Consider the following 27,998-nt stretch of genomic DNA (forward strand, 5'->3'; position numbering starts at 1 on the left):
TTGACCTATCAGGTGGCAGAACAATCAAAGGTTTTTCAATTGTTTTTATTGAAGCAGGTTTTTCGAAAACAGGTTTTTCAACTTTATCCTCGATACGGTCAAGTTGCTGACCTATTGTATGGAGGGTCTGGTTGACGCTATGTATTCTACGTGTAAATACATACTCCACAGTTGATGTGGCCCCATGTATTCTACACATCACAATGTAGTTAAATACATACTCCACAGTTGTTGTGGCCCCATTTATTCTACACAAACTGAATGTACTCAAGATGAAACGTGACTAGAATACGAAAGGACTGGAGCCCTGACGTAACATAACGTGATTTGAACATAACTTGAAATACATGACCAACTTGAGATAGAAACATTTTGTAACATAGCATAACATATAATAGACAACATATTTAACATGACATACTTGTAATGTACAGTAATACATGACAGTATATATTATGTAACAGATAAAAATTGATGACAAAATAAATTCTGTATAATAGACAATTACGTGATAACTTGGCATGGCATGACATATATGATAACATACATACATACACTGTAGTTCCTTTACTTAGCACACATACACAGTAGACTGCTAGTAAGTTAAAAGCTAACTTACCTCAATCTCCGCGTTTTTTATAAAACTTCAAGTGCGATCACGAGGAACTGTAATTAGTGATTCTAAAAGTTAAAACTAAATCACTAATAATTTGAAATATGGAAAATACTAACTTAAAGAATAAAATTTTCATTTTACTCTCTACATGTGGGAAAATGACCGTTTTACCCATAACTTAAGGATTTTGCATCCTAACTCCAAAAGTTTCCAAAATTTACATTCTTCATGTAAATTTTGTCCTAAACTTAAATATCAACTCAGAAAAATTTAAAACAAAACACAACTATGGAAAACACACTATGGCCGAAACATCCATAGGCCATTTCCTTTGATTTTTGTTGCAATTCCTTCCAACTTCAAAACTCATGCTTAAACCAAAATTTTACAACAAACATCTTCCAATCCTAAGTTCAAAACCATACTTAAAACATCCATTTAGAAAAAGCTAATAATCAACACCAAACTTTTTTGTAAAAAGATCCAAGCACTTGAATCACAAGTTTTAACCTTAAATTAAAATATCTCCAAGAATTTCAAAAATCAAATCTTACTTCTAACATATTCATAATATCATCCTAACATCAACCATGCTTTAAAGCATTAAACTAAAGTCACCAAAATCACAAAATAACATTTGGAGTTTTTGGTTTTACACTTAGTCCAAAAACATAAACTTTTTCCTTAACTAGTTTTGATAAATCTCTTGATCTATGACTTATAAATATATGATCTTCAAACCAAACCATCACATGGTTTAAAAAGATGTGCTAAAACATATATAAGCTTCTAATTCAAGATCACATGGTTAGAAATTAACCAAAACATAAATTTAGCCAAGAATATCCACACTTTGGCTTATCTGAATATCTCTTTGCATAAAATTTCATATATTTGAAACTAACATCAAATATCTTCAAAATAATAATATAACATGTATATAAGATGCTTATGATCCTCCAATAAAATTATCAAAGTCATTAAAATAGGTTTAAACCACCAAAGAGTTAAACTTTCTCAAAACAGAAACTGTTTTTCTTCTTCCAGTCTCTAAGTTTTTAAATCTAAGAAAATATTTCATCAAAACCTTTAATCATGAAAAACTCCTCAACCAATAGTCATATATACATGTTAACAATACTCCACAAAAATTTCAGACCAATATCTATCTATTAGCTTGGTCAAAAACTCCAAACTATAACATATTCTCCAGTTTATCTCTCAGAATGACTTTTTTATAGTTTATATAATATTTGACTGACCAATGATCTTCAAATGGGACAAATAATATATCCATGTAAACTAGACTAAAAAAGGAATAACTTATATGAAGGAGACTTTATGATAAAACACTTACAAAACTTCGAAATGGGCGTGCAAAAGAACTCCTAAAAGCTGTCCGAGAGAAAGTATTTGATATTCTTTTAAAGGAACGTGTAAATGATGATAAGTTTGTAGGTGATGGCTGGAGATACTTATGGAAGAGATAAGGAAGATGATAAGGCTGGAGTTGAGAGTTGAGTGTAGTTTTCTCCTACCCAAAATATCTATAAAAGATTATCTCATAATATTCTATCCAATAATATCTACAAAAATCAACTTAAGATATTTTTATCTAATAATATCTATAAAAATCAACTCAAAATATTTTTACCCAATAATATTCACGAAAATTACCTCAAGATATTTCTTTTTATTTTTATTTTTATCCAATAATATCCACAAAATCAGCTTAAACTATTTTTCAAAAGTGGAGAGTATACTTAGAAGAGTAAGGTGGCTAAAATCTTTCCATGTGTCCTATTAAAATTTTCTAACTATCTCCAATAATAAAAAACATACTTATGATACCAGAGTGAGTAATAACATCAACTATACGATTAATAGATTAGTGAAAACTTATCAGGTTTTCACGAGATTCCTAAAGCCAATAGAAATTTTACCGTTAAATTTCTAACGGGCTGTTATAGGTTGGAAGCCATCGATCAATTCATTGCTAAAGTATTGAAGCTCTTTAAGTAGCTGAGGAGGATTTTGAACCAAGACAAGGCCAAGTAGGATCGACCTCACCAAATGACATTTTTGCCTCCTGATATCATATGTTGATTCTTAGAAGAGCAAAGTGAGAAGGAAAGAAGAGAGACCAAACAATGATGGATGGAGGAGGAACTTCGCCGAGGCGATGAGAGTGCTCGGAGGCCAAGGGATCCAATATTCGAAATGTTGGATCATGTCGGCACGAGTTTAACACGAAGAGAAGGAAAAAGAACAATTCCAGAACGTGACGAGCAAGATGAGGGCAAGGGTGAGGATTCACCAATGTCCCATGAAGCTGAGCCTAGCTTGAGCACTAGGATACAAGAGACCACAACTAATGGACACGGTCGAAGAAGAAGATGGAGGAGACATGAGAAGTCATCCTGTGTCTCGACTTCCGATGAAGAAGGTCAGCCTGCTAACACAATTGAGAGAAAGACCAATCTCCAGTCAAAGCCGATCCGAGGCATCGATAGCTTCCCTATCTAAATTCACCTCCCTTGAAATGACAAACAAGGGAGAGCCCTCACTGAATTTTGAGGATGAAATTATTTATAAGAATGGAGGATGTGAGAGTCTCACTTAACATGAAAGGGGACAGACTTTTTTGGAACTGAAGGAAAGGCAAAGATGAGAAATACTCCAGCGGTCTACTGAATTAGCAGTGGGAGATGTAGAGTGCAGCTAGTCCAACGTATAGGTGAGCAAGCACATTATAAAAGGCCCGATTGACATGTACTAGAGCGAGGTGGAGATGAGTGTTTCGACCATGGCAGGCGAGCTACAAAAGTCACCTATAATGAGGATGAGAACAAGGAGTTTAGAGATTAGTAAGCTCGAGGTGAGATACGAGTTACTAGCCCAATGTGAGATGGGACTACTCTCCTAGGAGGAGCAACGGTCAAGTGTTGACCCAAAATAAACATGAGAACTTTCCGAGGAAACATTGAAGTCTCGAAAAAGTGACTATGTCATATGTAGAAGCCCACACTCCATTTGAAATGTCACATATGGAGTGGCTCTGCAATAAGGCATGACAAGTTGTGTCATTTAGACTCAGAGTATAACCCGACGCCACATGGAAAACCCTTGTTTATGACAACTAAAGAGCTCGTGAAGAAAAACACTTCGAAAAGTAAGGAGAGGAGAGGCAACAAGAGAACTTCCGACATATGAAGATAGGTTAACTTCTAAGATATTGTTGTGTAGTATGGGGTGAATGTTGTGTGTAAAAAGTATTACATTATTTTTGTAACTTCTCTCCCCATTCTATAAGAATGAATAAATATTTCCATAATTATGTTTCTATTCTATATTTACTCGCTAATTTCAATATTTTGAATGTGATGTCTTGCATAATTTCTTATATTTTATCACTTTTTAACTTTAAACCTTAGTATTATTTTATTTATTTTTATTATTTTTAGGCTTCATTATTATCATTAAATTTTATTTTAGATTTGAAGGAAATGAAGATCTAAATTTTAGTAGCTTATTGTTTAAAGGACTCTTAAATTTAAATGAAGATTTATTCGAATGTGAAAGTTGATCACCATTACTATTTGGGAATAAAGAACAAACTAAATTTTTTGAATATGCTAAACATAGAAGGAGATTTTTAAATTCAAAAAGAGAGGAGACGTAAAAACAAGTCTCTTGACATTTTAGTGAGAGAATCTCTTCCCTCTCTCTAAGAAAAAAGTTTCAGGAAACCTCCCGACTCCTCTCTCTCTCTTTATTCTGTTTTTCTTTTTGCTTTTTCTGGTTTTCTGTTTTCGTGCTTCTCAGTTTTCTTTCTATTTTCCTGAGTCTTGGTTTTGGTTTTAATAAAAGTCGTTGGCTGCGATTTTGGTGGGTTGAAAGACTACCGGCTTGGGTTCCCGAGTCATCCTCCATTACAAAACACGCAGCTGGGCGGGGAATCTTTGCATGATGGAGGAGAAGGATTTCGGTTTCCTTTGGCCATGGTTATGGGTGGTTGAAAACCCATGAACCTGCCCGATTTTTTCGACCGGATGTGTGGCATTAGCTCTCAGATGTATGAAGGAAGGTTGGCTCTTTTGGAATGCACTCTCGTGGGTTTAAACAGAAGGAAGGGGTGGATGCACATTGATGTGCATGGGTGGATCTGTTCAGCCAGGGAGAACCGGGGGAGGGGTGCCTGGTTTCACCCAAGGAAAACAGAGGAAGTTTTTTCGGGAGGCTTTCGGAGGTGCAGGTGGATGAGTTGATGTGGGGTGTGGGCGTTCACATGGATGAAGGTCGGAGAAGGGGGTGGCAGTGTAGACGACGGCTAGCCTTTCGCTTCAATCCTGTTGTAGTTTTGTGGTCTCGTTTCTTGTTTTTTTGGTTTGTCTCCCTCCGCTGTTAAGGTTTTTCTAGCTCCCGATTTTGGTGGGTAAGGTTGGGGTCCGCTGGATGGTGGCGCTGGTGCTGGTTTGGGCTGGTTCTAAACCAAGCTGTGCTACCTCTGCAAAAGAGACCCACGGTGTAAGGTTCAATCCGTGAGGGAGAAGGGGAAGGGGGCGGCGAAGGTGTTAGAGATGAAACCCTAGTGGGCTTCCCACTTGCAATGGGCTGGACTTTCTTTGATTGGGCTTGGGCCCAAAGTGTTTTTCTTTTGAATGATTTTATGTATTTTCGTTTTTTTAGTTTGTTTTTAGGTAGTATTAGGAAACAGTCTCTAGGGCCTAGGGTCCCTAGAGTTTGTACTCCACTCCTAGGGAGGGGGAGTTGTGTGAGCTGTCTTAGACGGTGGTCTAAGATAAAGGTTTGTCTCTCAGGCTATTAGTCGGGAGGGCTGTCTCTCAGACGGTTAGTCTGGAGGAGTTGGACAAGACCATGCCAACTGCAAAAAAATTTGTGAGATGAGGAGCAAGTAAAGGTTGTAATATGGCTTGTATTTTTCAAGTCAAAAGTTGTAATTGTCCGTTTTATGAATGAATGAAATATTGTTTCATTGTCAAAAAAAAAAAAAAAAAAAAGAGGAGATGTGAAGCAGCCAGAGAGATTGGCCCTTGAATGAATGGAACTAAGGGAAGATTTCATTTTGGCTTTAGAAGCTGGCATGCAAAGCAGGTCCTCCTTGGTTTTTATGGATAAAAATATTTGAATGAGCTTTAGCTTGGCATTTGGGCTTTTGAACACTATACGCAACACATTTATTTTGAGTTGGTAAAGGAGTTCATGTGGGGTCCTTTGGTTTTGATTTGGAATGAAGACAGATGATACAAGACGCAAGCAAAGGAAATGCAGTAGTAGTTTGAGTTGGCTAGAAGGAATGCAACATGGGCCATTCTCTTGGTTTTTACGCGACACGCAAGCGGGCCCTTCTTTTGAATTTATGTAAGACACATAGAAATGAGAGTTTCAGGCATGCTGGGTTCTTTAGGAAAGGCACGAAATGGATGGAGAGGAGAATTTATTTATTTTTATATGAATCTATATAGTGTTAAAATCATTAGTATTAATGTTTTTTTATTTTATTAATTTGCTTACTCTTATGTAAAATGATGGACATAAATATCTCTAATTGACTATCAAAAGAGACTTTTGAAAGAGTTTGGAGGTTTTGCTAACAAATAGAGAGAATTAAATTCAATTAGTTAGATGAGAAAAACATAATGAGAGATTAGGTGAAATTGATTTCCTAGAAGTTTTGTTTTTCTCATTAATTTGATCTTTGAATAACAACTCTCTTTTCCTTTGAATATTTTCTTTTGACTGATTTTATTTCAAATTGTAATTACAAAAATCTTAGTGACTTTTTTAAATAAAGTCGAGATTAGTATAATTTTAGTGTTTGTCAAAAGTGAGTTATTAATCCTTAAGGACGAGACTCTTCTCATCATTTTATTATAAAATTATGATACTATGCACTTGCAGTTTTGCATTGATCAAAATGTTTTCGATACTTTACTATTTTCAATACCTAACACTGAGACCCTGTGTGGGAACACTTGATATTGGTGTGTATGTGCGTGAGAGAGAGTAGTTGGCAGTGCAAGTCTCTCTATTTATAGTACGGGATAGAGAATTCCCCCTAACCATTCTGCCAAATGTTACCATGTATATTACACAAAAAGGAGAATGCTTCTTGGGGGGTGGGGTGGGACGGTATCACACTTGGCCACACTTGATAGTCGAGATAGGCGATTCCCCAACATATCACGTGTTGTGTCCTCAAATTGGTTGGCTGGGTAGAGTAGCATCCTCGGTTCAACAAGTATTTGTGTGTGCCTTTGTGGCAAGCGTGAGCTTGTGTGGCGGAAGTGTGCTTGTGTAGCTAATGAATGCTTGTGTGACAAATATTTATGTGATGAGCACCTATGAGATGGTAGAATGTTACTTGGCTGAATTAGGCTAGACACTAGTTTTTATATGTTTACTACTATATTGTGAATGAGTTACTCTTCACCATAATATTATTAATGTGTTTTTATTTATTTTGCATAAAGAGAGTGAATCATCCTCAGAGGGTGATACTTTGCAATGCCTACATATATATACATTTTAACTAAGAGGGTGATTAACATTCAGAGAGGGTGATTTCTCATCATGCTTATACACACACGCACGCGCGCGCGCGCGCACACACACACACATATATATATATGTACGTTTTAATTAAGAGGGTGACTCCTCGTCAGGTTTGAAGTACATGCAGTTGTAAAAGTGAGGGTGATTCCTGTCTACATATACATGTCCGTCCAGTATTTAAGTGAGAAGTTTTCATAGCATCTTGGGTAGCATTAGCACTCATTGGCAGTACTCTTGTCATACCTAATCTACCTATGGTTGTGTTCTTGGAACCATATATTTTAATACAGGTACATACCTTGGCATGACACTAGAGGAAGAAGAGTCAATCTTATCCAAGTCTTGATATAGAAACTAGGATATGGAAGCTAGGATCTGTCTTAGCACTAGTATCAACCGTAGATACCTTGTGCGGGTTGTGTTGGGGTGTTGAAGTATTTTCAACACTTCTCATTACTATTCATTATTTTATTATTACTTTTCACCTATTTTTTTTTACTATTCATTACTTTTTACCTACTTTTTATTACTATTCACAACTCTTCTTAACATTTCTCAACACCCAAATCCACCTGTCTATGCTTATTGTAATCATGATGTATTTTTTTTGTGGTTAATGAAGGACGATAAGACTTATTTTCATAAAATATAGTATTCTGTACTTGATTATCAACATTATCACTGCAATATGTTCTATTTCAATTCTCTTATGATTTCATAAGTTAAATATCCTACACGTGTCATTCATCTGGATCATTACATACAAAATTTTCCTCTACGGTGTTGTCCGATCGGTCAGCTTCCTTACCACTGAAAAAGCTCGCCTAGTCCTCAATGAGAACGGGGTGCCACACGTCATTTTGTGAAATATTTTTTGTGGCTAAAAAAATTTTTTTATTGAAAAACTTTGGCAACCATTCTATGTACTAAATGGCTAAAATACCCTCGATAACTGTAAAGCCGACCTCGCCTGATCCTTCCCATCCTGGCCTTGGGCACCGATGGCTTCTTATCAAGGCACTTCATATTTTCCGCAGAGGCGGAGAAGTAGATTGCGGCCGAGCAGAGAAAAGAGAGATACAGTGCTCATCTCGCAGTACTTTCATGGTTTCGTATAATTTGTGAGAAGCAGAGAAACCGGAAGATAAACTTGTAGAAAGTCTGGGACTCGCAATTATTACTTCCACAGTATGTTGTTCGGAGGGTCATTGAACGAACTTTGGCGGGAAAACGGGCATGGTGGGTGGGCCACTGTTTTTGCTTTGATTGTGATATTGGTTTGGCACTGTTACAAGAGGTTCCCCTTTATATTCTCGAGTTCCAATCTGACCCTGTCTGATTCTGGCGCTAAGATTAATCCGCAATTAAAGTATGCTACCTTTTTTTATTTTATTTTATTTTTTCTGGGTTTTCTCCAATTTCAAATGGGTGCAACTTTTTTTCATTGAATTTTGTGCTTCTTCATTGATTGTTTGAAATTTGTTGATGAGACTAACAAAGTTATTTGGTGTGTTGGAGTGTGGTGGGCCATTTCTATTCTTAATGAATTTAGGTTTTCTGATTTCATGGGTACAACCGGGCCATCCCTATTTTCTCTTCCGCTTATTTATTAAATATTTCAGAAATTTAGTGGCTGGGTTTCTAGAAACTAGATTCTTTTTTTGGTTTGAATTAGAGCGGGTCATTATGATTCTAGGCTTGTTTCTTTGATGAGTAACTTATGATTCTGGGTTTGTGACTACTACCGGATGCTAATCCTTCGAATGAGTTTTGCTAGGCTTAGAAGAATCTCTGTAGGTTACTTGGTGTTTCGAATCTCAATTGGTCTTTTAGAAGTTCAATAATATTTGTAATTGAAAAGGAAGTGCATTAGGTATTTTGGAAATTAGGTCTTCTATCCTTTTTATCATATGCAATTTTGTGATTTTTTCAAGGTGTTTTTGTATCATCTGGGATTCACAAAACTGGGTTCTCTCCTCTTCATGTTGTTGGCGCATGTCAGAACATTGTTCATAAAAAAATCTTAGTAATTTTGGCCAAACTTGTGTGAGTCGAGGTAATTTAGCTCTCTTCTTAGGTAACTTTCAAAAAAGTTCTCTTGGATTCTACTTTACATAAACTGAGACTGTTACTTATCGAGATAGTTAATGTTAACCTCTCAGTTAGTTAAAATTTGATAAGGATCTTACATAACAATAGTTCCATATTTTTCCATATCTTTATAGTACTTTCCGAGTAAGATTGCTGATCATTATCATCAAATTTAAATGTATCTTAAAGATGACTTCTATGTCTCATTTAGTACCAGATTTTATTTTGCTCTCTGCTCATTGATACCAAGTGGTGGAACTGCAATGTTGTCCAAATTACTTTGTTCTTAATTGATATTCCACAGGTTTTTTAGATGTGATTGTATTCTGACATGGAAGTCTGTATACTCCTGCAGAATGTCGGAGATTGTGTCAGATGCTGATTTAAAGTTCCTAATTGAAAATTTGGATCAGGAGCACCATGATAATGAGAAGTGGGAACATGTCATAGACAAAAGAAATACTGTTCTGTCCTACAATGCTAAATGTTGCAAGCCTAAGGTTACAATTAAATTTTTACATAACAGAAAGATATTGATTTGATTTAAAGTTTCATTCTCTCTGGTCTTGAAAATTTATGCTTTCTCGGCTAATTACATTTTTCCCTCACAAACTACCACCATATTCTCATTTGCACCTCTAAACTTTTATTTAGCACAACTTGAACCTCATTCTGAAGTTTTGGTACCAGTTTGCCTCCTCTATCTGGAAACCACTTTTGATTTGGGCAAAAATGTGTCAAAGAAAAAAATATCCTGACCATCAAAATTAAATAATTCAATGGTGCGTGATGGGTAATTTAATCTTTCTATAAGTTTTTGTATCAAAGTTAATTATAGTTTCTGACCTAGATGATAAGTGACTCTAAAACTTCAAATTAGGATCTAAGTTATATCAAATCAAAGTTTATGGGTGTAAGTGAGAAGGGTGTGGTAATTTATGGGAGAAAACATTTTTTGTTTTTAAAAAACGGATTTTCCAAGCATATTATCTTCTAGGTGGGTTGGAGGGCTTTTGGGTTGATATTGCATATTGTTTTTTATAAGAAATATTCATTAGAAAACCTATATAAAAAAAAAAAAATATTCATTAGAAGGTGCAAAAGGTGCAACCAAGTTTACTTGATGTATACAAGAGAGAGAGCTGTCTAGGAGAAAAAAGATGCAAGAAAGTCATGGAATTTTAAGCCCATTAAAATCTATCGACATTGTACAAAGGAAAAATTATTGAGAAAGAAAGTTTGAGCTCCTCTAGCATCTGTTTGTGGTCCTCAATATCTCATTCATTTCCTTCCAAATACACCAAATGAACCAAGTAGGAATCATTTTTCATGCTGCTACAATTTGTGGGTTGCCACCTAACCTTCTCTAGGAATAAAATAGGTCCACAATTTTATTTTATTTTTTGATGTGACCCAGGTCAAATCAACCTGTCTAAGGAAGTCCCTCCACATTGCACAATGCCACAGTAAAAGATGATAAGAGTCTCACCACTCATCTTGCACAATACCAGAATTTAATCCTAGATTTGTCTATTTCCTAGTGTATAAGATGATTTGAAAATGTCCTCTAGCCTTTATTTCCTTACGCTCTTCCATAATCCCACCCCATGAGGCCCCTGACCTCATGAGAATACCCACCCCACAACCATCCACATTTAGAATCTACAACTTCTCCGCATGAGGCCTCTCTCTTACTCTAGTACCGCTAAAGCCACCTCCCCAATAGTTCACAATTAAACAAGAGTAGATTCCCAACTCCCAACCCACCCTCAACATATCTTGGCCCAGCTTACCAGCCTTCACAAAAACTACCCCAAAAGAAGTCAATGTACAACTTCTCTAGGCAATTTAGCTACACTAGAGGAAGTGGAAAAAGAGACCTAAATGCATAGGCAGATTAGAAAGAGTTCTCTTAATTGAAGTGATCCTACCACCTTTGGACAAGATGCTTCATAGGTAAAGAGGACATTTGATATTCTAGAATACCCACCAAATTGTTGACATTGTCGACATGACCAACTGAACCAATTCCGATTTCAACCTGAAAAACTGGTTTAAAGCACGAATAGAACCTAAGCATCAAAGCATTTGCACACAGAAGATGTGGTAAATTAAGAGCACAAACATTTCTATGCCCCACATAAACACTCGAGTGCCTCCATGACTATGGCAAAAAGCAGAGGAGACAAGGATCTCCATACCGCAAGCCATGAGAACTGCTGAAGCCAGATGGAGTTACATTTATACTGAAACTAAGAAGTGCACTGTAGAGATACAATGGACTATCCAAGATTACCATTTTTCCCAAAAACCACCTCTCATCAGCAAGTGCAAAGGGAACTTCCATTGACATGGTCATAAGCCTTCTCAATGCCCACTTTATAGAGCACTCTAGGCTCTCCAGATCTAAGCCTACTATCCAAACACTCGTTAGCATATCACATGTTTGTTTTATGCGCTTATGTACTTATAACAACTATGAGCCTTTCAACTACTCCCAAGAAACATCCAAAATATATGGGGTGATTCAGCGGCCCTTCCTGTGCTAGAGGAGAAGGAAATATGCAATTTTAAATCAGCCCAGCATGTCATTGTATTAGTTGGTTTATTTATTTATTTTATATAGATGATACTTAAATTTTGGTTATCATCGTGGTGATGCATGGTAAAGGTGAAGCACCTCTGTTTGTGAGCACTCATCGCCATGCAATTTTGTGCACAACATTTGAGTACCCATCAGGACCTGCGCACGTCCTAGAAATTATCTATTCATTTCTATACACCTAGGCATAAAAAGTTGAGGAAATAACTTATAAAAAGAAAAAAAGTTGAGGAAATATTGTAACTTTTTTTTTTTTTTTTTGATAAGTAATAATCTTTATTGAATAGAATGAAACTAGGAAATGCCCAAGTACACAGGATGAATACAAAGTGAGACACCTAATTACATTCTAGTAAACTGGAAAGAAGATAAAATCTCATGAACAGTCCTACCCTTCAATACAATAGCAGAAAACAATTGGAAAAGAGAGAATACAAAAAAATTCCAGATTTCCTCCACTACACGCTCCTTCTTGTTAAAGCACCTATCATTCCTTTCCGACCATGGTCACCACATTTAGCTCAAAGGTATCATCCGCCACACTGCTGCCAGTTGAGCACTATTGTGAGGCCTATGCCAGCATGCTAGTAGATCCACCACACTCTTAGGCATAACCCAACTCAGCCTGGCTCTACTAAGGATACCAGCCCATAACTCGCCAGCCACCTCACAATGTAAAAGCAAATGATCTATTGATTCCCCACTCCTTTTACACATGTAGGACCACTCCACGACAATCATACCTTGCTTTCTTAGATTATCAACCGTTAGAATCTTCCCATGTGCAGCTGTCCAGGTAAAGAAAGCAACTTAGACGGTACTAAAACCTTCCATATACTCTTCCATGGAAAGAAAGTGGGCTGTTGGATTGTCAAAACGTTGTAAAAGATTTAACAGTAAACTTTTTCCCCCTGTGTGAGTCCACAACATACAGTCACCCCCATTGCTTCCTAGCTTTGCTGAATACAAATAACTTTAAAAATCTGCCAGCTCTTCAAGTTCCCAGTCCTAAGCATTTCTTGTAAAAGTGACATTCCAAGTTACCGTACCATTGGCACGACATAATACTTAAATTGGGGCCTGCTTATTTCCAGTCAAGTTAAAAGCAACTGGAAAAACAGTGCAAAGAGGGCTCTCCCCGATACATCGAACCAAAAGCAGGTTCGTGCTCCATCACCCACCTCAAACTTGAGATATTTTTCAAAAGTGTTCCACCCCTTTCTTATGAATTTCCATTGGCTTACTCCATAAGACCCCCGCCCTCTTTAGAACACCATCCCCCCCATGCACAACCATACTTGTGATCAATAACCTCTCTCCACAACAAGTTCCCTTCCATTTGGTACCTCCACAGTCACTTCCCTAATAATGCCTTGTTTTTAACTTGTTTGCATGAACAAATAGGCTTTTCTTTCATCCTTCTCATTATTTTTATTGTTATTGTTTATTTTGTTTACCAGCCACTCATGATTTTTTTCCCGAAATTTCCATCTGTGTTTTTATATATTTTTTTAGTATATTACACCTGAATTGGCTAGCAGCTCTTTTGGAATCTATGCTCACATAGCACCTGTATATCAGTGATGAGCTTGAGTTTGCCTTTGTTTCTTCTTGTTTGCAGGATGGTCCCCTGAAGTACTTGAGTGAAACAGTATTTGAGAACTGTTCTCCTGAGATGTTAAGAGACTTCTACATGGACAATGATTACAGAAAGAAGTGGGACAAGACCCTGGTTGAGCATGAGCAGCTGCAGGTGGATCGAACTAATGGGGTTGAAATCGGTTGCACTATAAAAAAGTTTCCACTCTTAACACCTAGGGAATACATATTAGCTTGGAGATTATGGGAGGGGAAAGATAGAACTTTCTACTGTTTTATTAAGGTAATTTAACCAAACATTGGTCTCACTGTGTATTCCCTTACTCTTAGAACTTTTTTTTATAAGTTACTCTTAGAACTTTTTGAATGTTGATCCTGCAATTTTCATTTTGCACATTGTTGTCCTTGGATATCATTAATACTTAAATCATGCATTTAGTTGTGGTTGCATCTGTATCGAACTCTTCTACCGTTATGTATAGTGTGACTGGAAAAACCTGTTAAAAATAACGATAATAAAAATAAAATATAAACAGGAACTACATTATTAACCTTCTTGGTTTGTGAAAGTTGAGATTCGTAACATCAAAAGAGAGCCATATTTTGTATGAAAGATGCTAACCTAACTTATTGACAAAAATACAAGGGAAAAGGGCATTACGCTAACTTTTGAGATTCTTGTTCTTTTCTTTTTTAGCTTTACCTTTCGGTTTATTTGGATGCTTGCTTGCATATCTGCTGGCATATTTATATCTGTATATGTGCACAGACCAACGTATCTTCAATTACGTATTAGTTCATATGAACTTGAGTATAATCTTGTTGCTTGGTTGGTACCGGCAATGTAATTGCATGCACCATATATAATAGCATGCACTTTTAATATTCAATTGTATTTGACTGAAACAATTATTTCAGTACCCACAGGAGATTTTTTTTTTTTTGATACGTAAAATAAATTATATTATCAAAAGAAGGCAAAAGCCTGATACAAAGATTAGAGACCACATCTAGGTGTGAACAATGGATAAAAGGAACTCATGTAGCCCCAAACCATTGAAATCAACCGCTAAGATCCATGTACAAAGAGTTCTAAAGAAAAAACTTTCAATTCCTCCAACGATCTCTCTTTGTCCTCGAATGTCTTGTTATTGCGCTCTCTCCATAGACACCGCATGATGCATATAGGGATCATCTTCCATATTGCTTTTATCTGTTGATTTCCTCTCATATTTTTCCAACTGGCCAATACCCCGACCACCGTCTCTAGCATAGCCCAAGCCAAGTCTATTCTACCAAGTACCTTATTCCATAGTCTACTCGCTACCTCACAGTGTATTAAGAGATGGTTCACCGATTCACCTCCCTTTATACACATGCAACACCAATCTGTGATGATCACTCTGCGCTTCCTCAAATTATCAGTTGTGAGAATCTTACCCAATGCTGCAGTCCACACAAAACATGCTGCTTTGGGTGGCGCCTTATGTCTCCATATCTTTCGCCATGGGAACTGAATAGGTGTCTCTTGGGAAAGAGACTTATAAAAAGAGTGCACCGAAAAAGTACCTTTAACTGTAAGTATCTACCATAAACTATCCTGTGAATTATCCAGTTTAGTAGCATACAAAAGGCTATAAAAGGCTTCAATACTGCTCATCTCCCAATCTTGTGCCGCCCTACTGAATATGATATTCATTGAATTTGCTCCCCTGATCTTTCCAGTACATTTGCTACTGAGGCATCAATATCTCTTGCAACTCTGAATAGCGAAGGAAAAGATTCCTTTAGTGCCACATGATCACACCAAGTATCGTACCAAAACTTAATACGGGTTCCTCCTCCTAAATGGATTTGGGTATAACGAATGAAGACCTCCTACCCTTTTCTTATATGTAACCACAAACCCACTCCATGCGCTCCTCTCACTTCTTTTGTACAACCCCCCCCACCCCCCCAATAGGCCCCCATATTTGCTCTCTATAACCGTCTTCCACAAGGCTTTAGGTTCCTTGTGATATCTCCACAGCCATTTGCTTAGTAACGCTCGATTGAAAGTTCTCATATCTCTAATGCCCAAGCCCCCATTCGAGATAGGGCTACATACCTTGTCCCACCTAACAAGGTGAAATTTTTGTTCCGCGCGCATTCCACCCCACAAGAAATCCCTTTGAAGTTTCTCCAACCGAAGTGCAACATTTGCTGGAATAGGAAACAATGAGAAAAAATAGGTGGGTAGGTTAGAAAGAGTACTCTTAATTAGTGTAATCCGCCCACCTTTTGACAAATCTAACCTCTTCCATCCAGCTAGCTGACGTTCCACTTTCTCAATAACTGGGTCCCATAAAGAAGCCGCTCTCGAGGTCGCCCCTAGTGGAAGTCCCAGATAAGTCATGGGTAAAGATGTAGTCGTGCATCCCAATATACTAGCCAACTGTCTAATATGCCGAACACGTCCAATAGGCACCATCTCAGATTTTCCCAAATTAACGTTCAATCCGGAAGTTACTTCAAAACAAAGGAGAAGGGCTTTCAAAATTCGAATCTGGTTAGGGACTGCTTCACAAAAGAAAAGAGTATCATCTGCAAACAATAAGTGAGATACATTAACAACTCCCCTATTCGGAGCTCCAATCTTAAATCCAGTGAGCAACCCATTCGTAACCAAGGTTGATGACATTCGGCTCAGTGCCTCCATCACAATCACAAAGAGTAAAGGGGATAACGGATCTCCTTGTCTTAAGCCTCGTGTGCTACAAAAGAAACCAGTTGGGCTTCCGTTTATCAAGACGGAGAATTTGACCGTTGATATACACCACCTAATCCATGAACACCATTTCTCTCTGAACCCGCACTTCCCCAAAAGATCAAAAAGGAACTCCCAGTTGACATGATCATACGCCTTCTCCATATCTAGCTTGCATATAATCCCTGCCTCACCAGATTTCAACCGACTGTCTAGGCATTCATTCGCAATACGAACCGCATCTAGGATTTGTCTATCCTTAACAAATGCATTCTGAGGTTTCGAAATAAGCTTCCCCACTACCTTACTCAGACGATTCGCTAGCACCTGGGAAATTATCTTGTAAACCCCATTTACTAAGCTAATAGGTCGAAACTCCTTAATCTCCTCGGCCCCCACCTTCTTTGGAATTAGTGCGAGAAAAGTAGCATTAAGGCTTTTTTCAAACTTTCCGGCTGAGTAGAACTCCTGGAACACATTCAATAGGTCATCTTTTATTACAGCCTAGCAAGTTTGAAAGAAACCCATAGAGAAACCGTCAGGGCCCAGTGCCTTGTCTTTAACCATCTTTAGCCGAAAGACCCCCAGTCTCCAAACCCATTTACTCTAAGTGACTTCCTGACCTTGGGCTCTGATAAGTTCCAAGCAGAAAAAATAGAAAGCACACCTTTTTTAAGAAAATTTCCAAGCAGGAAAATCACAACCTCTTTGAAGAAAATGAGATGATATACAAACTTGGCTAGCCATTTCATCTCCTAAGAAATTCTTTAATCTTTCTAAACTAGAGACATTTCTCACATAAGAAACTAACAAATTATCATTTCAAACTTCCTTGGCCATATCAGTTAACCTTCCTTTCAAATGACCGTATAATCATACCAGAAATTAGTATTTCCTTAATCATCCAAGCGATACCCTTTATAACCTTATTTAAAATAGACAAAACATATTTCCACATACTTGAATCCCCTCCAAGAATCAGAAATTAAAATCAAAAAATAAAAGGCTGAGGTGTTATTAGATGTGGCTCTGAAAAAATAGGCCATAATGTGATGTTATTATGTGTTTTACATGCATCATGATAAGAAAGCTAATAGACATGTTATGAAAGAAACTTCAAGAATGGCCATAAGATATGCATGCTTTGGGTGGATGTGCAAGCCACAGACCTAAGCATGGTTCACCATGGTATGTTATGATAAGTTAAGCAGTTCCCCTTGTGCCTATAGGCAGTGGAACCAATGCACAACCCTTCACACGGGGGTTAAGGTGTTCTTGCCATTAAATAAAGGAAGCACAAGTTTAATGAGTTATACATTGTACATGTTACAATTATGATAAGTTAAGCGGTTCCCCTTGTTGCTACAGGCAGTGAAACCAATGCACAACCCTTCACACTGGGTTAAGGTGTTCTTGCCATTAAATAAAGGAAGCACAAGTTTAATGAGTTATACGTAGTACATGTTACATGCTCATGTTAGTACAAGTACAAGTATTAAGTATGCATGTCTTTCAAGAAAACCTTATGTTTATTATGTTTACAATATGATGCGCTACTTATTGAGTATTTGGCTTATTTTGGTTGTTTGTTTATTTTTGTGTTATGTCCAGGTAAAGAAGATAGTGTTGATGTGCAAGTGGCCAGGCATAGATCATGTTTCAAGAATTTTCAGACCTAGTTAATACGTGTTTTTACACAAAAATACCAGTTTTAAAGTTTTTTTTCTATGAGACTATTTTCTTAAGTTATGTTTTTGGGAATTTATTTTTGATAAATGCGATATTTTTATTATGTTGGGTCTCTTTATTAGGCACAGTTACGAAAGTTCGTAACACTCATGACCTATGGGGAGGGGGGGTTACAATCAAAGACTTCCAAACTGCCAATTTGTTCCTTTCCTTGCCTAGCAATGATTCCAGCATACGAGCAGTAAGCTTCCTAGTGTGATTTGAGACACCGAGATAGATACAAGGAAAACTAGCATCTTGAAATTGGAAATAATCCTTCTTGAATAAGAAGGAAGCACATATTGGAAATAAGTCATTTAGCTTTTTTCACAAGTTGTCCTGAAACTCTGTAACTATACAATACTTCAGCCGAGCCTTTAAAATAACTTTTTGAACCATTAACCAAAACACCAATTCATCAGCATACGAGAGCTACACTAGGACAGCCACTAGGTCCCACAAAACCCCCAATTTTCCCAACTTAAAAGCCCTCTTTAGCATTCTGCTCAATACCTTCTCTGTTATAATATAACAAATGAGGGGACAGAGGGTCCCCTTGCCAAACCCTCTGGAGGACTTAAAGAAACGTATATAGGTTGTATGCAACATGATTGAATAATGAGTAGAAGTTACACAATTCATTACCAACTGAATCCGGTGCTTAGTAGTCTGGCAAGCATATTGGGTTGCAAGGTTGCTTGTTTACCCATAAAATATCCTTGCCTTCCTTTGGGGGCTGCTTTTGAGGCAAAGCCAGTTTTGGATGGAGTGATTGAGATGATAGAAAGAAGTTTGGCTGGTTGGAAAAGTGTCTACTGGTCTAAAGGGGGTAGAATTACTTTAACAAAAAGCACTCTCTCTAATCTCCCAACATATTTCCTATCTTTATTTCCTTACCTATAGGTGTAACCAATCGTATTGAGAAGATTTTTCATGCTTTTCTGTGGGGAGGAATTGGGGGACAAGGGCAACTTCCATCTTGTTAGTTGGGATAAGGTATGCACACTGCTCTCTTGTGGTTGGTTGGGGGTCTGAAGAGTTTTTTTTCATCAAGAGGAGGGCGTTATGGAGAGTGGTTATTGACTCTTATGGGGGTGATAAGGGGGATGGTGTTCTAATGAGGTTAGGGTGCATATGGGGTAGCGTTGTGGAAATATATCAGAAGTGGATGGGGGAAGCTTTTCTAGATATTGCAGATTTGGGGTTTGTGAGGGTTCAAGAGTGTACGCATGATACTTGGTGTGGGGATGGGGCCCTCAAGACCACATTCTCTACTTTGTATTCGGTTGCTCGAGATAATGAGGCTTTGGTGGCAGAAATGAAGGATAGCTCTAGTGGCTCACACTAGTGGAATGTTTGTTTTCATGGACCGGCTGAAGACTGGGAGTTTAGGTGCCTTCTCTGAATTTCTCAGCTTGCTGTATGCTTTGAATATGGGTAATGTTGAGGTAGATAGGATAATTTGGTTTTAAAACAGGAGCAGGTGTTTCACAGTTTGGTCTTTCTACAAGGTTCTAACAGCTTAGAACCACAATTATTTTCCTTGGAAATGCATTTGGAGATGTAAGGTGCCTCCCAAGGTAGCTTTCTTTGGCTATCCCTTGGGAAATTCCTTGCTATTGATAATCTGAGGAGAGATGGGCTTACTGTTATATGTGTAAGATAAATGGTGAAACAATGTATCATTTATAATTTTATTATTACACTGAGGTGGCCAGGATATTATGGGATGACATCTTTAACAAAACCGGATTGGCATGGGTAATGCCCAGTAGGGTGGTGGATCTTCTAGCTTGTTGGAGGGGTCTTCTAGGTGACCCCCAAATTGCTGTTGTGTGGAAAACTATTCCTAATGTCTTGTGTGGTGCATTTGGATGGAGAGACTTGATCAATGCTATGATGACTGGGAACGCTCCTCCAAGATTTTTCTTTAACACCTTGTATATATGGACTTTCTTGTATCCATTTCTAGTCCTTAACTTGTAATTATATATTCTCATTGTATACCTCTTGTGTACTTGGGATGCCTATTTTTGCCTTCAGTAAAATTTATTTTACCTACTAAAAAGTAAAAAAAAGAAAAAACTCCTATTTGTCATAGGCCTTTGTCACATCAATTTTCAACAAAAGATTGCATTCTCTCACGTTCTTGTTGAGATTATGGATTAACTCCTGTGTTAGAGATATGTTATCAAAGATGCTCCTACCCCTAGGGAGGCACCTTGTTCTTTGGAAATAAGTTGCAGGAGGATTGAAGACAATCTACTGAAATTTTATTAAGGAAAATTCAAACTAAACTAAAGATGATATATGATTATGAAAATTGAAAGAACCAATCACTGATTGCCATATGATGTCTCTGTCCAAACTAGTAATAGCCTTTGCTCTGTATGTGTTGAAATTTGAAGGCTTTTGCTTACCTATGGCTGCGGCCTACTTGGGGAATAGTTTCCAATTCTTTCTACTTGAGTTTCCAATTTAGAAGAAAATTGTTCAGAAGTGGATGGGTTGATCAATTTGATTAGGGGAAGGAGCACGTGGTAATTCTCCTTAATGTCTACCATAGTGTTTGAATATGTTATGATTTCTTAATATCCATTTGTTTAATGATGTGATGAGCTCTTTAGGATTCATTTAAAAAAATTGTTTCTGGCCTAGTTGGAGATTCGAACGGCCTTTTTATTTTCTCTCCATACAACCTCCACTCTGGCGCCCCTCGCCGGAGTTGACTTCCCTCTTCCTCTTTGATTCCCTTCCCCTCTTCATCCCCTTTCTTTCTTTCCCTCTTTTACTCTCCTCCTGCTCAGTTCCGATGGAAGAAGTTAGGCATTTTACAGTGGAATTGAAAACTTTCATTTTCTCGAAGGCGGGTGTCAACAAATTTCATATCACTGAGAGAAATAGACATATGGCTTTGTTCCTCCTCATCAATGGGGCGGTGGCTTCATGGGTGGTAAAAATGGTGGTGAAAGCCATTGATTCTCATTGGCGTGAAGGTTTCTTCAAAAAGTTGAGGGTGGGTAATGGGGCCCTCACATTGCAACATCACATAATTCAAGGGGCTATTATCTTCACTTGGAGGAGTTTAACAATGGTTGGAGAAGGGGCTCTCTGATTGTTCCTGAATGCGCTAAGGGTAGCGGCTGCGAGGGGTTTGCTTACCACCTCAAGAAGGTGGTTGAGCACGTGGTGGTGCACCCAGAGGGTGGTTTGCGTCGGGGTGGGATGTATGGCCTTGGGTTGGAATCAGGGACTTCAGCCACCTACACCTCTGTCTTGGTTGGTTCCTCGGCAAAGTGCAACTCTACCATGGGGGAAATTGAAAGCATGGTCCTTGCCTAGTGGTCATGGGGGGTCTTCTGACAGATGTAAAAAGGTGGGGGAAGTAGAGGGTGTTCTTTGGGCTGTCAGAGCACAACTTTTTGGAGTTCTAGAAGAAGTTTCCATTTTGATGCAAAAAGTTGATTTGAGATTGAGTATGGTGATGGGACTAGGCAGGGAGGTTACGGTTTCTTCAGCTTTGCCTATTTTTGAAGATGGAACTCTTAAAGTTGGAAGAAAGGTGTTTGTAAGGGCAGAGGTTAGTGAGGGTGGTGGGCCTTTATTTATGGATGGGCTGGGCGCAAATTTAAGGAGGTTTGAGAGCCCCCACTTGCACGTGGATCATGGGAGGGCAGGTAGTGGGCTGGACTATTTTAGGCCCATGAGCCCTAACTTGCAGAGGGACCCCATGTGCCCTCAGCCTTAGGCTGTTAGGTCTCAGTCACAGGCCTCAAGCCAACAACTATCGTCAGCCCCCTGGCCTCAGTTAGGCCCCTTCCCGTGGCGATCCTTCTGACTTTTTTAGAGAGCACCTGACAGCCTCACATGAGTTGCTTCGTCCTGCAAAGGCCTCTGGATTGGTAGTGATGGATGTTGCCAGTTGTTCCCAAGCCACCGACAACTCGCTGCCAACACAGAAAGGGCCGATGGTCACCGACGACCCTTCGGCCTGTACTTTGGAGCAACTCCCAGCTGTGGATGGTAGGTCTAGTGGCATGGAGGTGTTGTCCTCACTTGGGCCAGCCACAAGGGAAGCTCCCTAAGCCCCTCAGCTTTCGTTAGGTCTGTCGAGACTTTATCCAGGGTCCTGTGCATAAAGGTGGAAGAGGTTGACGACTCTTTGGATGGGGGGGTTCTTGGATGAAGGGTCATCTTATGAGTCAGATTTACAGCTAGTGTTCCGTGGTGTATCGAGGGTGATTTCAACATCACTCGATTTCCGAGTGAGCGGTCGGGGTTTCTAGCATGAGTTCAACTATGGCTGGTTTCTCAGCCCTGTTATTTGAATTAGACTTGGTGGATCTCCCTTTAGCAGGGGGAGACTTCACTTGGTCAAACGGAAGGGCTTGGTTGAGATTGGATAGGTTTGTTGTTTCTCGTTCTTGGGAGGTCCACTTCCCCACTTTATGCCAAAAACGGCTCCCTTGGCTTTGCTTGGATCATTTCCCCATTTTACTAAATTGTGGAGATCTTCATGAGGGATGACAATACTTTAAGTTCGAGAACATGTGGTTGAAGGTGGATGGGTTCATTGAGAAAGTCAGCTCGTGGTGGGCCTCATATCAGCTCATGGGCACTCCTAGCTTTGTATTAGTTGGGAAGCTTAAAATTTTGAAGAATGATCTAAGAAAATGGAATTTGGAAGTCTTTGGGAACATCAATGACCAGTGGGACAAACTATTTATGGAGCTACCACAACTTGATCAGAAAGAGCGGAAAGGGCATTATTGGCTGATGATAGGGCAAGAAAAATGACTGTAGTCGTTGAACTGGAAAAAATCACTCTTATGGAGGAGATCTCATGGAGGCAAAAATGACGGGCCCTTTGGTTGAAGGAAGGGGATAAGAGTACAAAGTTTTTTCATAGAGTTACAAACTCTCATTGAAGAAACAATGCCATAGAGGTCCTTCATGCGGAGGGCAGGGTTTTATTGGGTAGAGATGCTATTAAGGATCATATTGTCCGCTTTTATGATAAGCTGTTGAAAAAGCAGTACCTTTGGAAGCCCAAGGTAGACGGTCTAGTTTTTGATTCCATTGATCACACAAACGCAACTTGGATGGAGAGGCCTTTCGAAGAAGGCAAGTTGCTTGGCGTGCTAAAAGGTATGAACAAAGATAAAGCCCCCAGGACCAGATGGCTTTCCAATGGCTTTTTTTCACGCCTGTTGGGATATTGTTAAGGAGGATCTAATGAAGGTTTTTATTGAATTTCACTCTTTTGTGAAATTCAAGAAGAGCCTTGATGTCTCTTTCATTGCTCTTATTCCCAAGAGGGCAAGGTCGGTGGAAGTGAATGATTTCCGTCCCATAAGCTTGGTAAGTGGGGTTTATAAGATCGTCTTTAAAGTTTTAGCAAAGCAGTTGAGCGAAGTCATGAGGAAGATCATCTTGAAGTCCCCAAATGCTTTTGTGAAAGGAAGGCAAATACTAGACTCGGTCCTCATTGCCAACAAATGCCTGGAGGGTAGAGTCAGAGCCGGCATTCCAAGTATCTTGTGTAAATTGGATATGGAAAAAGGCATTTGATCATGTGAACTGAGATTTCTTGTTATATATATCCTTGGTAGGTACGACTTTGGGGAAAGATGCTGTCAGTGGATTAAGCATTGTATTACAAATGTCAGATTCTCTGTTTTGGTCAATGGCAATCCCAAAGGCTTCTTCAATAGCTCTCGGGGATTGAGACAAGGGGATCCACTATCCCCACTCTTATTTATTCTAGTCATGGATGTGCTGAGTAGAATGCTGGAAGTGGTGGTGGATGGGGGTTTCATCTCGGGTTTCTTGGTGGGCGGTTCTTCGCATGGAAGCTTGTTAGGCTCCCATCTTCTTTTTGCTGATGATACGTTGATTTTTTGTGACCATGATTTGGATCAAATTCACTCCCTAAGAGCACTTCTACTTTGCTTTGAAGTTGTATCTGGCTTTAAGGTGAATTTATCTAAGTAGGAAGTAGTTCCCGTTGGCTCGGTCAATAACTCAAGTGAGGTGGCTACCATCTTGGGCTGCAAGGTTTCATCCTTGCCTATGAAGTACCTTGGACTCCCCTTGTGGGCCCCTTATAAATCTAAGGTAATGTGGGAAGGGATTGTTGAGAAAATTGAAGGCAAACTGGCGGGTTGGAAGAGAATTTACTTGTCTAAAGGTGAGAGAATCACACTTATTAAGAGTACGTTATCTAATCTCCCAACATACTTTCTTTATTTTCTGTGCTTGCAGGGGTGTGGCGAATAGATTGGAGAAGATTCTCCGTGATTTCTATGGCGAGGGTTGGAGGATGCAAAGAAATTCCATTTGATTAAAGATAAAGTATGCACCCCTTTGTCTTGTGGTGGGTTGGGCTTAAGAAAATTGAGAACCTTCATTTCATCAAGGTACTTCTTGGAAAATGGTTATGGCATTATCATCATGAGGGAGACACTCTTTGGAGGAATATTTTAGATGTAAAAAATGGGATCATCTAGGGAGGTTGGTGCTCTAAGGAAGTAAGAGGAGCTTATGGCGTGGGAGTTTGGAAACTTATCCGAAATGGTTGGGATGATTTTCACAATAACTGTAGGTTTGTGGTGGGAGGGGGCATGCGAATTAGGTTTTGGCATGATATTTGTTGTTGGGATGTTGCTTTGAAAAATGCTTTCCCCCTCTCTTTATGGGATTGCGTCTAATCAGGGTTTCTCGGTGGCTGATAATATATGCAATACTACTGATTCCATTCATTGGTTTGTGAGATTCACTAGAACTGTCCAGGATTGGGAGGTGGGAGACGTCACTAATTTCTACGGCGTGTTATATGAGCTGAAGTAAAGGGCAGGAAGGGAGGACAGATTACTTTGGACATGCATAGGGAACAAGAAATTTTCAGTTCGTTCATACTACAAAGCCTTGACAACTCACTCCTTCAATGCCTTCCCTTGGAAGAGCACTTGGAGGAGCAATGTCCCCCTCAAGGTTGCTTTCTTCGATAGGTTGGCTTCCCATGGTAAAATATTGACTATAAACAAGTGTGGACTCTACATAATGGATTGGTACTTCATTTGCAAACACAACAGTGAATCAGCGGATCACCTTCTTCTTCATTGCGAAGTAGTTAATGTATTGTGGGATGAAATCTTCTTGAGGCTTGATATCGCATGGGCTATGCCTAGGAGGGTGATAGACTTATTGTCTTGTTGGCGAGGGATTAGGGGCAATTGCCAGATCGCAGCTGTATGGAAGATGGTACCTTTATATTTAATTTGGTGCACACATGGAACGAAAGAAATGGCTACTGTTTTGAGAATAGGGAATGCTCTCTGGATGGTTTTAGGGTCTTTTTCTTTCATACATTGTTTCTTTGGGTCTCTTCTATTGTATTGAATGGAACGAGTCTTAATGACTTTTATGCTACTATCCTTAGCACGTAGTTTGTAATTAGGCTCTTTCTTGTATACTTCTTGTGTACTCGGGTTTTGCCTATTTACGTGGATCAATAAAACCTCTTTTTCCTATCCAAAAAAAAAAAAAGAACTGTTTCTTTTCTTTGCAGCAATTGTTTTCTTCTTTAATCTGTTTGGTCTTTATTTGTGTTTGTATTGTTGTGAGAACAATTATTCCTGGGATAGTTCGATAGGCACCCCAGGTAACAAGTAGATATTTCTGGGAGATAGATTCAGTAACTAGACTAAGGAAATACAGCTCCCTGCCATCACGTTTTCAGTGGATGGTTTCAGCAATGAGAATAAACCGTGTTGAAGATTCTTAGAGAGCAGAACTTTATCTAATTTGATGCTCTTGAACTTTCTTGATAATTATCTGAGGGATGTGAACAATATCTTTGGTGAATAGTGACTATAACCTTTCTACTTTTGATGCTCTCATTTCCCTTCTAGCTACCATTACCTGAGAGTTTTTGTTCATTTCCAATCCTGGCAATAGGAATGTGAACATCCTTCCACACCACGACAGAAGAAGTATGTACGTGCTCGATTTTTCAGATCAGGTTGGCGAATCAGGAAAGGCAAGTGCCTAACATATTCTCTCTCTCTCTCACTTTCTCTCTGTCTCTCTCTGACAAGAAACTCATTTCTAAACTTAAATGTGGGCTGTCACGGCCTATATTTTTATAAACCTATGTTTGTTTGGGTTGTTTTTATCTACCTATGGTGGATATTCATGAAGCTTATCTATTCTACTTAAGCTCCACTTGTACATTTATTTGGGTTGTGGTCAAACTTGGCTAATGACATTGGTGAACTTAATTTTATATTCTTGAAGGGAAAATGAGTTGTGTGTTTCTGAATTATTTTACTACAGTACCTGGTAGAAATGCTTGTGAGATCAAAATGTTTCACCAAGAAGATGCTGGTTTGAATGTCAATATAGCTAAGCTGGCCTTTGCTAAGGGGATATGGAGTTATGTGTGTAATATGGATAATGCACTGCTCAAATACTCTGCTGTCAGCCATCCTCATTCCGCTGTCACTGCAGTCACTTTAATTCAGAAGGTCTGTACTATATCCTTTCGCATTTTACTGTGTGCTTTATTCTTTCGAGATCTTTTTCAAGTACTTTTTTATTTAAGCTTTCGGACTAGAATGTTCTGAGGCAATTGTGCTATGTTGAATTGACCAGAGAATTGGTTTAGGTGGAGATGTTATTGGATATATGATCATTTTCGCGTGATGATTTATGGCATTCAAAGACAACTAATGAGGGTCGCAGTTCCCTTTTTTATTGTTATGTTGTTATCCTGGCTTTTGTATAATTAAATCCCCTAGGTTGTGTTGGAAAAATAGTAGCTTTTGAAGTAGCCTTTCTACAATTTTGGCTTGTTTAGATTAGGTTCTCAACAGCAGTGTCAACGGTAGAATTTTGTGACATACTGCCGCCTAGACATGCTGTTCATTTTGGCGTTTCGGTTTCTCAAGGTTTCAACTAATGCCTTTGTACAGTCTTTAATGATGGTAAACCCAAACAAACCCATCATCTGATCTGGTCCATCCAGTTTGCTTTCCTGGCCTAGGCAAGAGCTGTTAAAGTTTTTCAGTGCACTGGTTGAATCAAAATTAAGGCATTGGCCTTATCTATACATGTCTTTGTGGGAGGGAAGTAGCGTTTTGGTAAGCATGTCTCAACTCAAAATTCTTATCTCAACGCAAAATTATCATCTCATCATTACAACTTTCCCAAATTCCCACACAAAATATAATATACAATTCAACCTTTTCAAATCCCAAAAAAATAAAAATACTTAAAAATAATATTTTAAACTTTCATCTCAACTTAAAATTATCATCTTACTTACCAAACCTGCTTAGTAGGTTTGAGACTGCTTCTTTTCTTTCATAGGTAAAGAAGATCTATACACATGTAGTTTTTCCCTGCATGCTGATGGTGTTTACGCTAACTTTTTTCTCAACATAGGTTCCACCAGCATTAGATACCGTGGAAGGTATTACCTCTCCAGCAACTGCTTTTCATAGACAAATTACCAATGAACCTAAAGAGAAGAAGTTCATAAGAAGACCATCAAGAAAGTTTCTGGCAAATGGTTTGCTCTTTGTTGGAGGTGCAATCTGCCTGTCTCGTGGTCACACTAGCCTGGGCGCTAAAGTTGCCATGGCATACATCTTGGCAAAGCTAAGTAAGCGTGGGAACACATCAGACCAAAGCAGGGAAAGTTGAGGTACATGACCTTGATGCATCATTACTGATATTGGACAGCGTAGTATAGTTTATAATATTGTTTGTTGTAGCTTGGCACCTAACTTATGTGCCATTTGTGGAATGTTTGTCTGCCTTTACCTCTGTGCAGATGAGGGAATAAAGAAGGTTAAAAGACAAAGGGAGCGGGTGGGGTTGTAAAATAATTTTGTTTTGTTATTTTCCTATGTTATGTTTTCAAGTTTTGTAAATAAACTCAGTACTTTCATGTTACATACATCTTGATGTTGTGTACAAAATAAGAAACTGATCTAGTCAATGAAACGTTATAGAAACTCAAATTTTATCAATTT

At 38.6% G+C, this 27,998-nt stretch overlaps 1 protein-coding gene across 4 annotated transcripts; it reads left to right on the forward strand.

Annotated features, from left to right (window-relative positions):
• Window positions 1–8,152: 8,152 nt before the first annotated feature.
• LOC122313379 (phosphatidylcholine transfer protein-like) lies at window positions 8,153–27,995 on the forward strand. Of its 4 annotated transcripts, none has more exons than XR_006243382.1 (7): window positions 8,153–8,561; window positions 9,639–9,783; window positions 13,507–13,767; window positions 25,918–25,999; window positions 26,296–26,486; window positions 26,934–27,101; window positions 27,406–27,548. XR_006243382.1 is itself a non-coding variant. In XM_043128337.1 (7 exons), the coding sequence occupies exons 1-6, from the start codon at window positions 8,383–8,385 to the stop codon at window positions 27,664–27,666; spliced, it is 1,119 nt and encodes a 372-aa protein (XP_042984271.1). In that variant the 5' UTR covers window positions 8,154–8,382; the 3' UTR covers window position 27,667; window positions 27,797–27,995. The 4 variants fall into 4 exon arrangements, 3 of the variants coding, with proteins under 3 accessions (XP_042984271.1, XP_042984263.1, XP_042984278.1); XM_043128337.1 differs by lacking the exon at window positions 26,934–27,101 and adding an exon at window positions 27,797–27,995 and having other exon boundaries at window positions 8,154–8,561; window positions 27,406–27,667; XM_043128329.1 differs by lacking the exon at window positions 26,934–27,101 and having other exon boundaries at window positions 8,154–8,561; window positions 27,406–27,995.
• Window positions 27,996–27,998: the final 3 nt, after the last annotated feature.

This window comes from Carya illinoinensis, chromosome 1, assembly GCF_018687715.1.
Source record: "Carya illinoinensis cultivar Pawnee chromosome 1, C.illinoinensisPawnee_v1, whole genome shotgun sequence".
Taxonomy (NCBI): Eukaryota; Viridiplantae; Streptophyta; class Magnoliopsida; order Fagales; family Juglandaceae; genus Carya; species Carya illinoinensis.

Bases quoted from the DNA above. Each gene is read 5' to 3' on its own strand.
- LOC122313379 (XM_043128329.1), top strand. From the start codon at position 8,383: ATGTTGTTCGGAGGGTCATTGAACGAACTTTGGCGGGAAAACGGGCAT. The intron at 9,784-13,506 runs GTTACAATTAAA...TCTTGTTTGCAG, and splicing joins CTAAATGTTGCAAGCCTAAG to GATGGTCCCCTGAAGTACTT. The intron at 26,000-26,295 runs GCAAGTGCCTAA...ATTTTACTACAG, and splicing joins AGGTTGGCGAATCAGGAAAG to TACCTGGTAGAAATGCTTGT.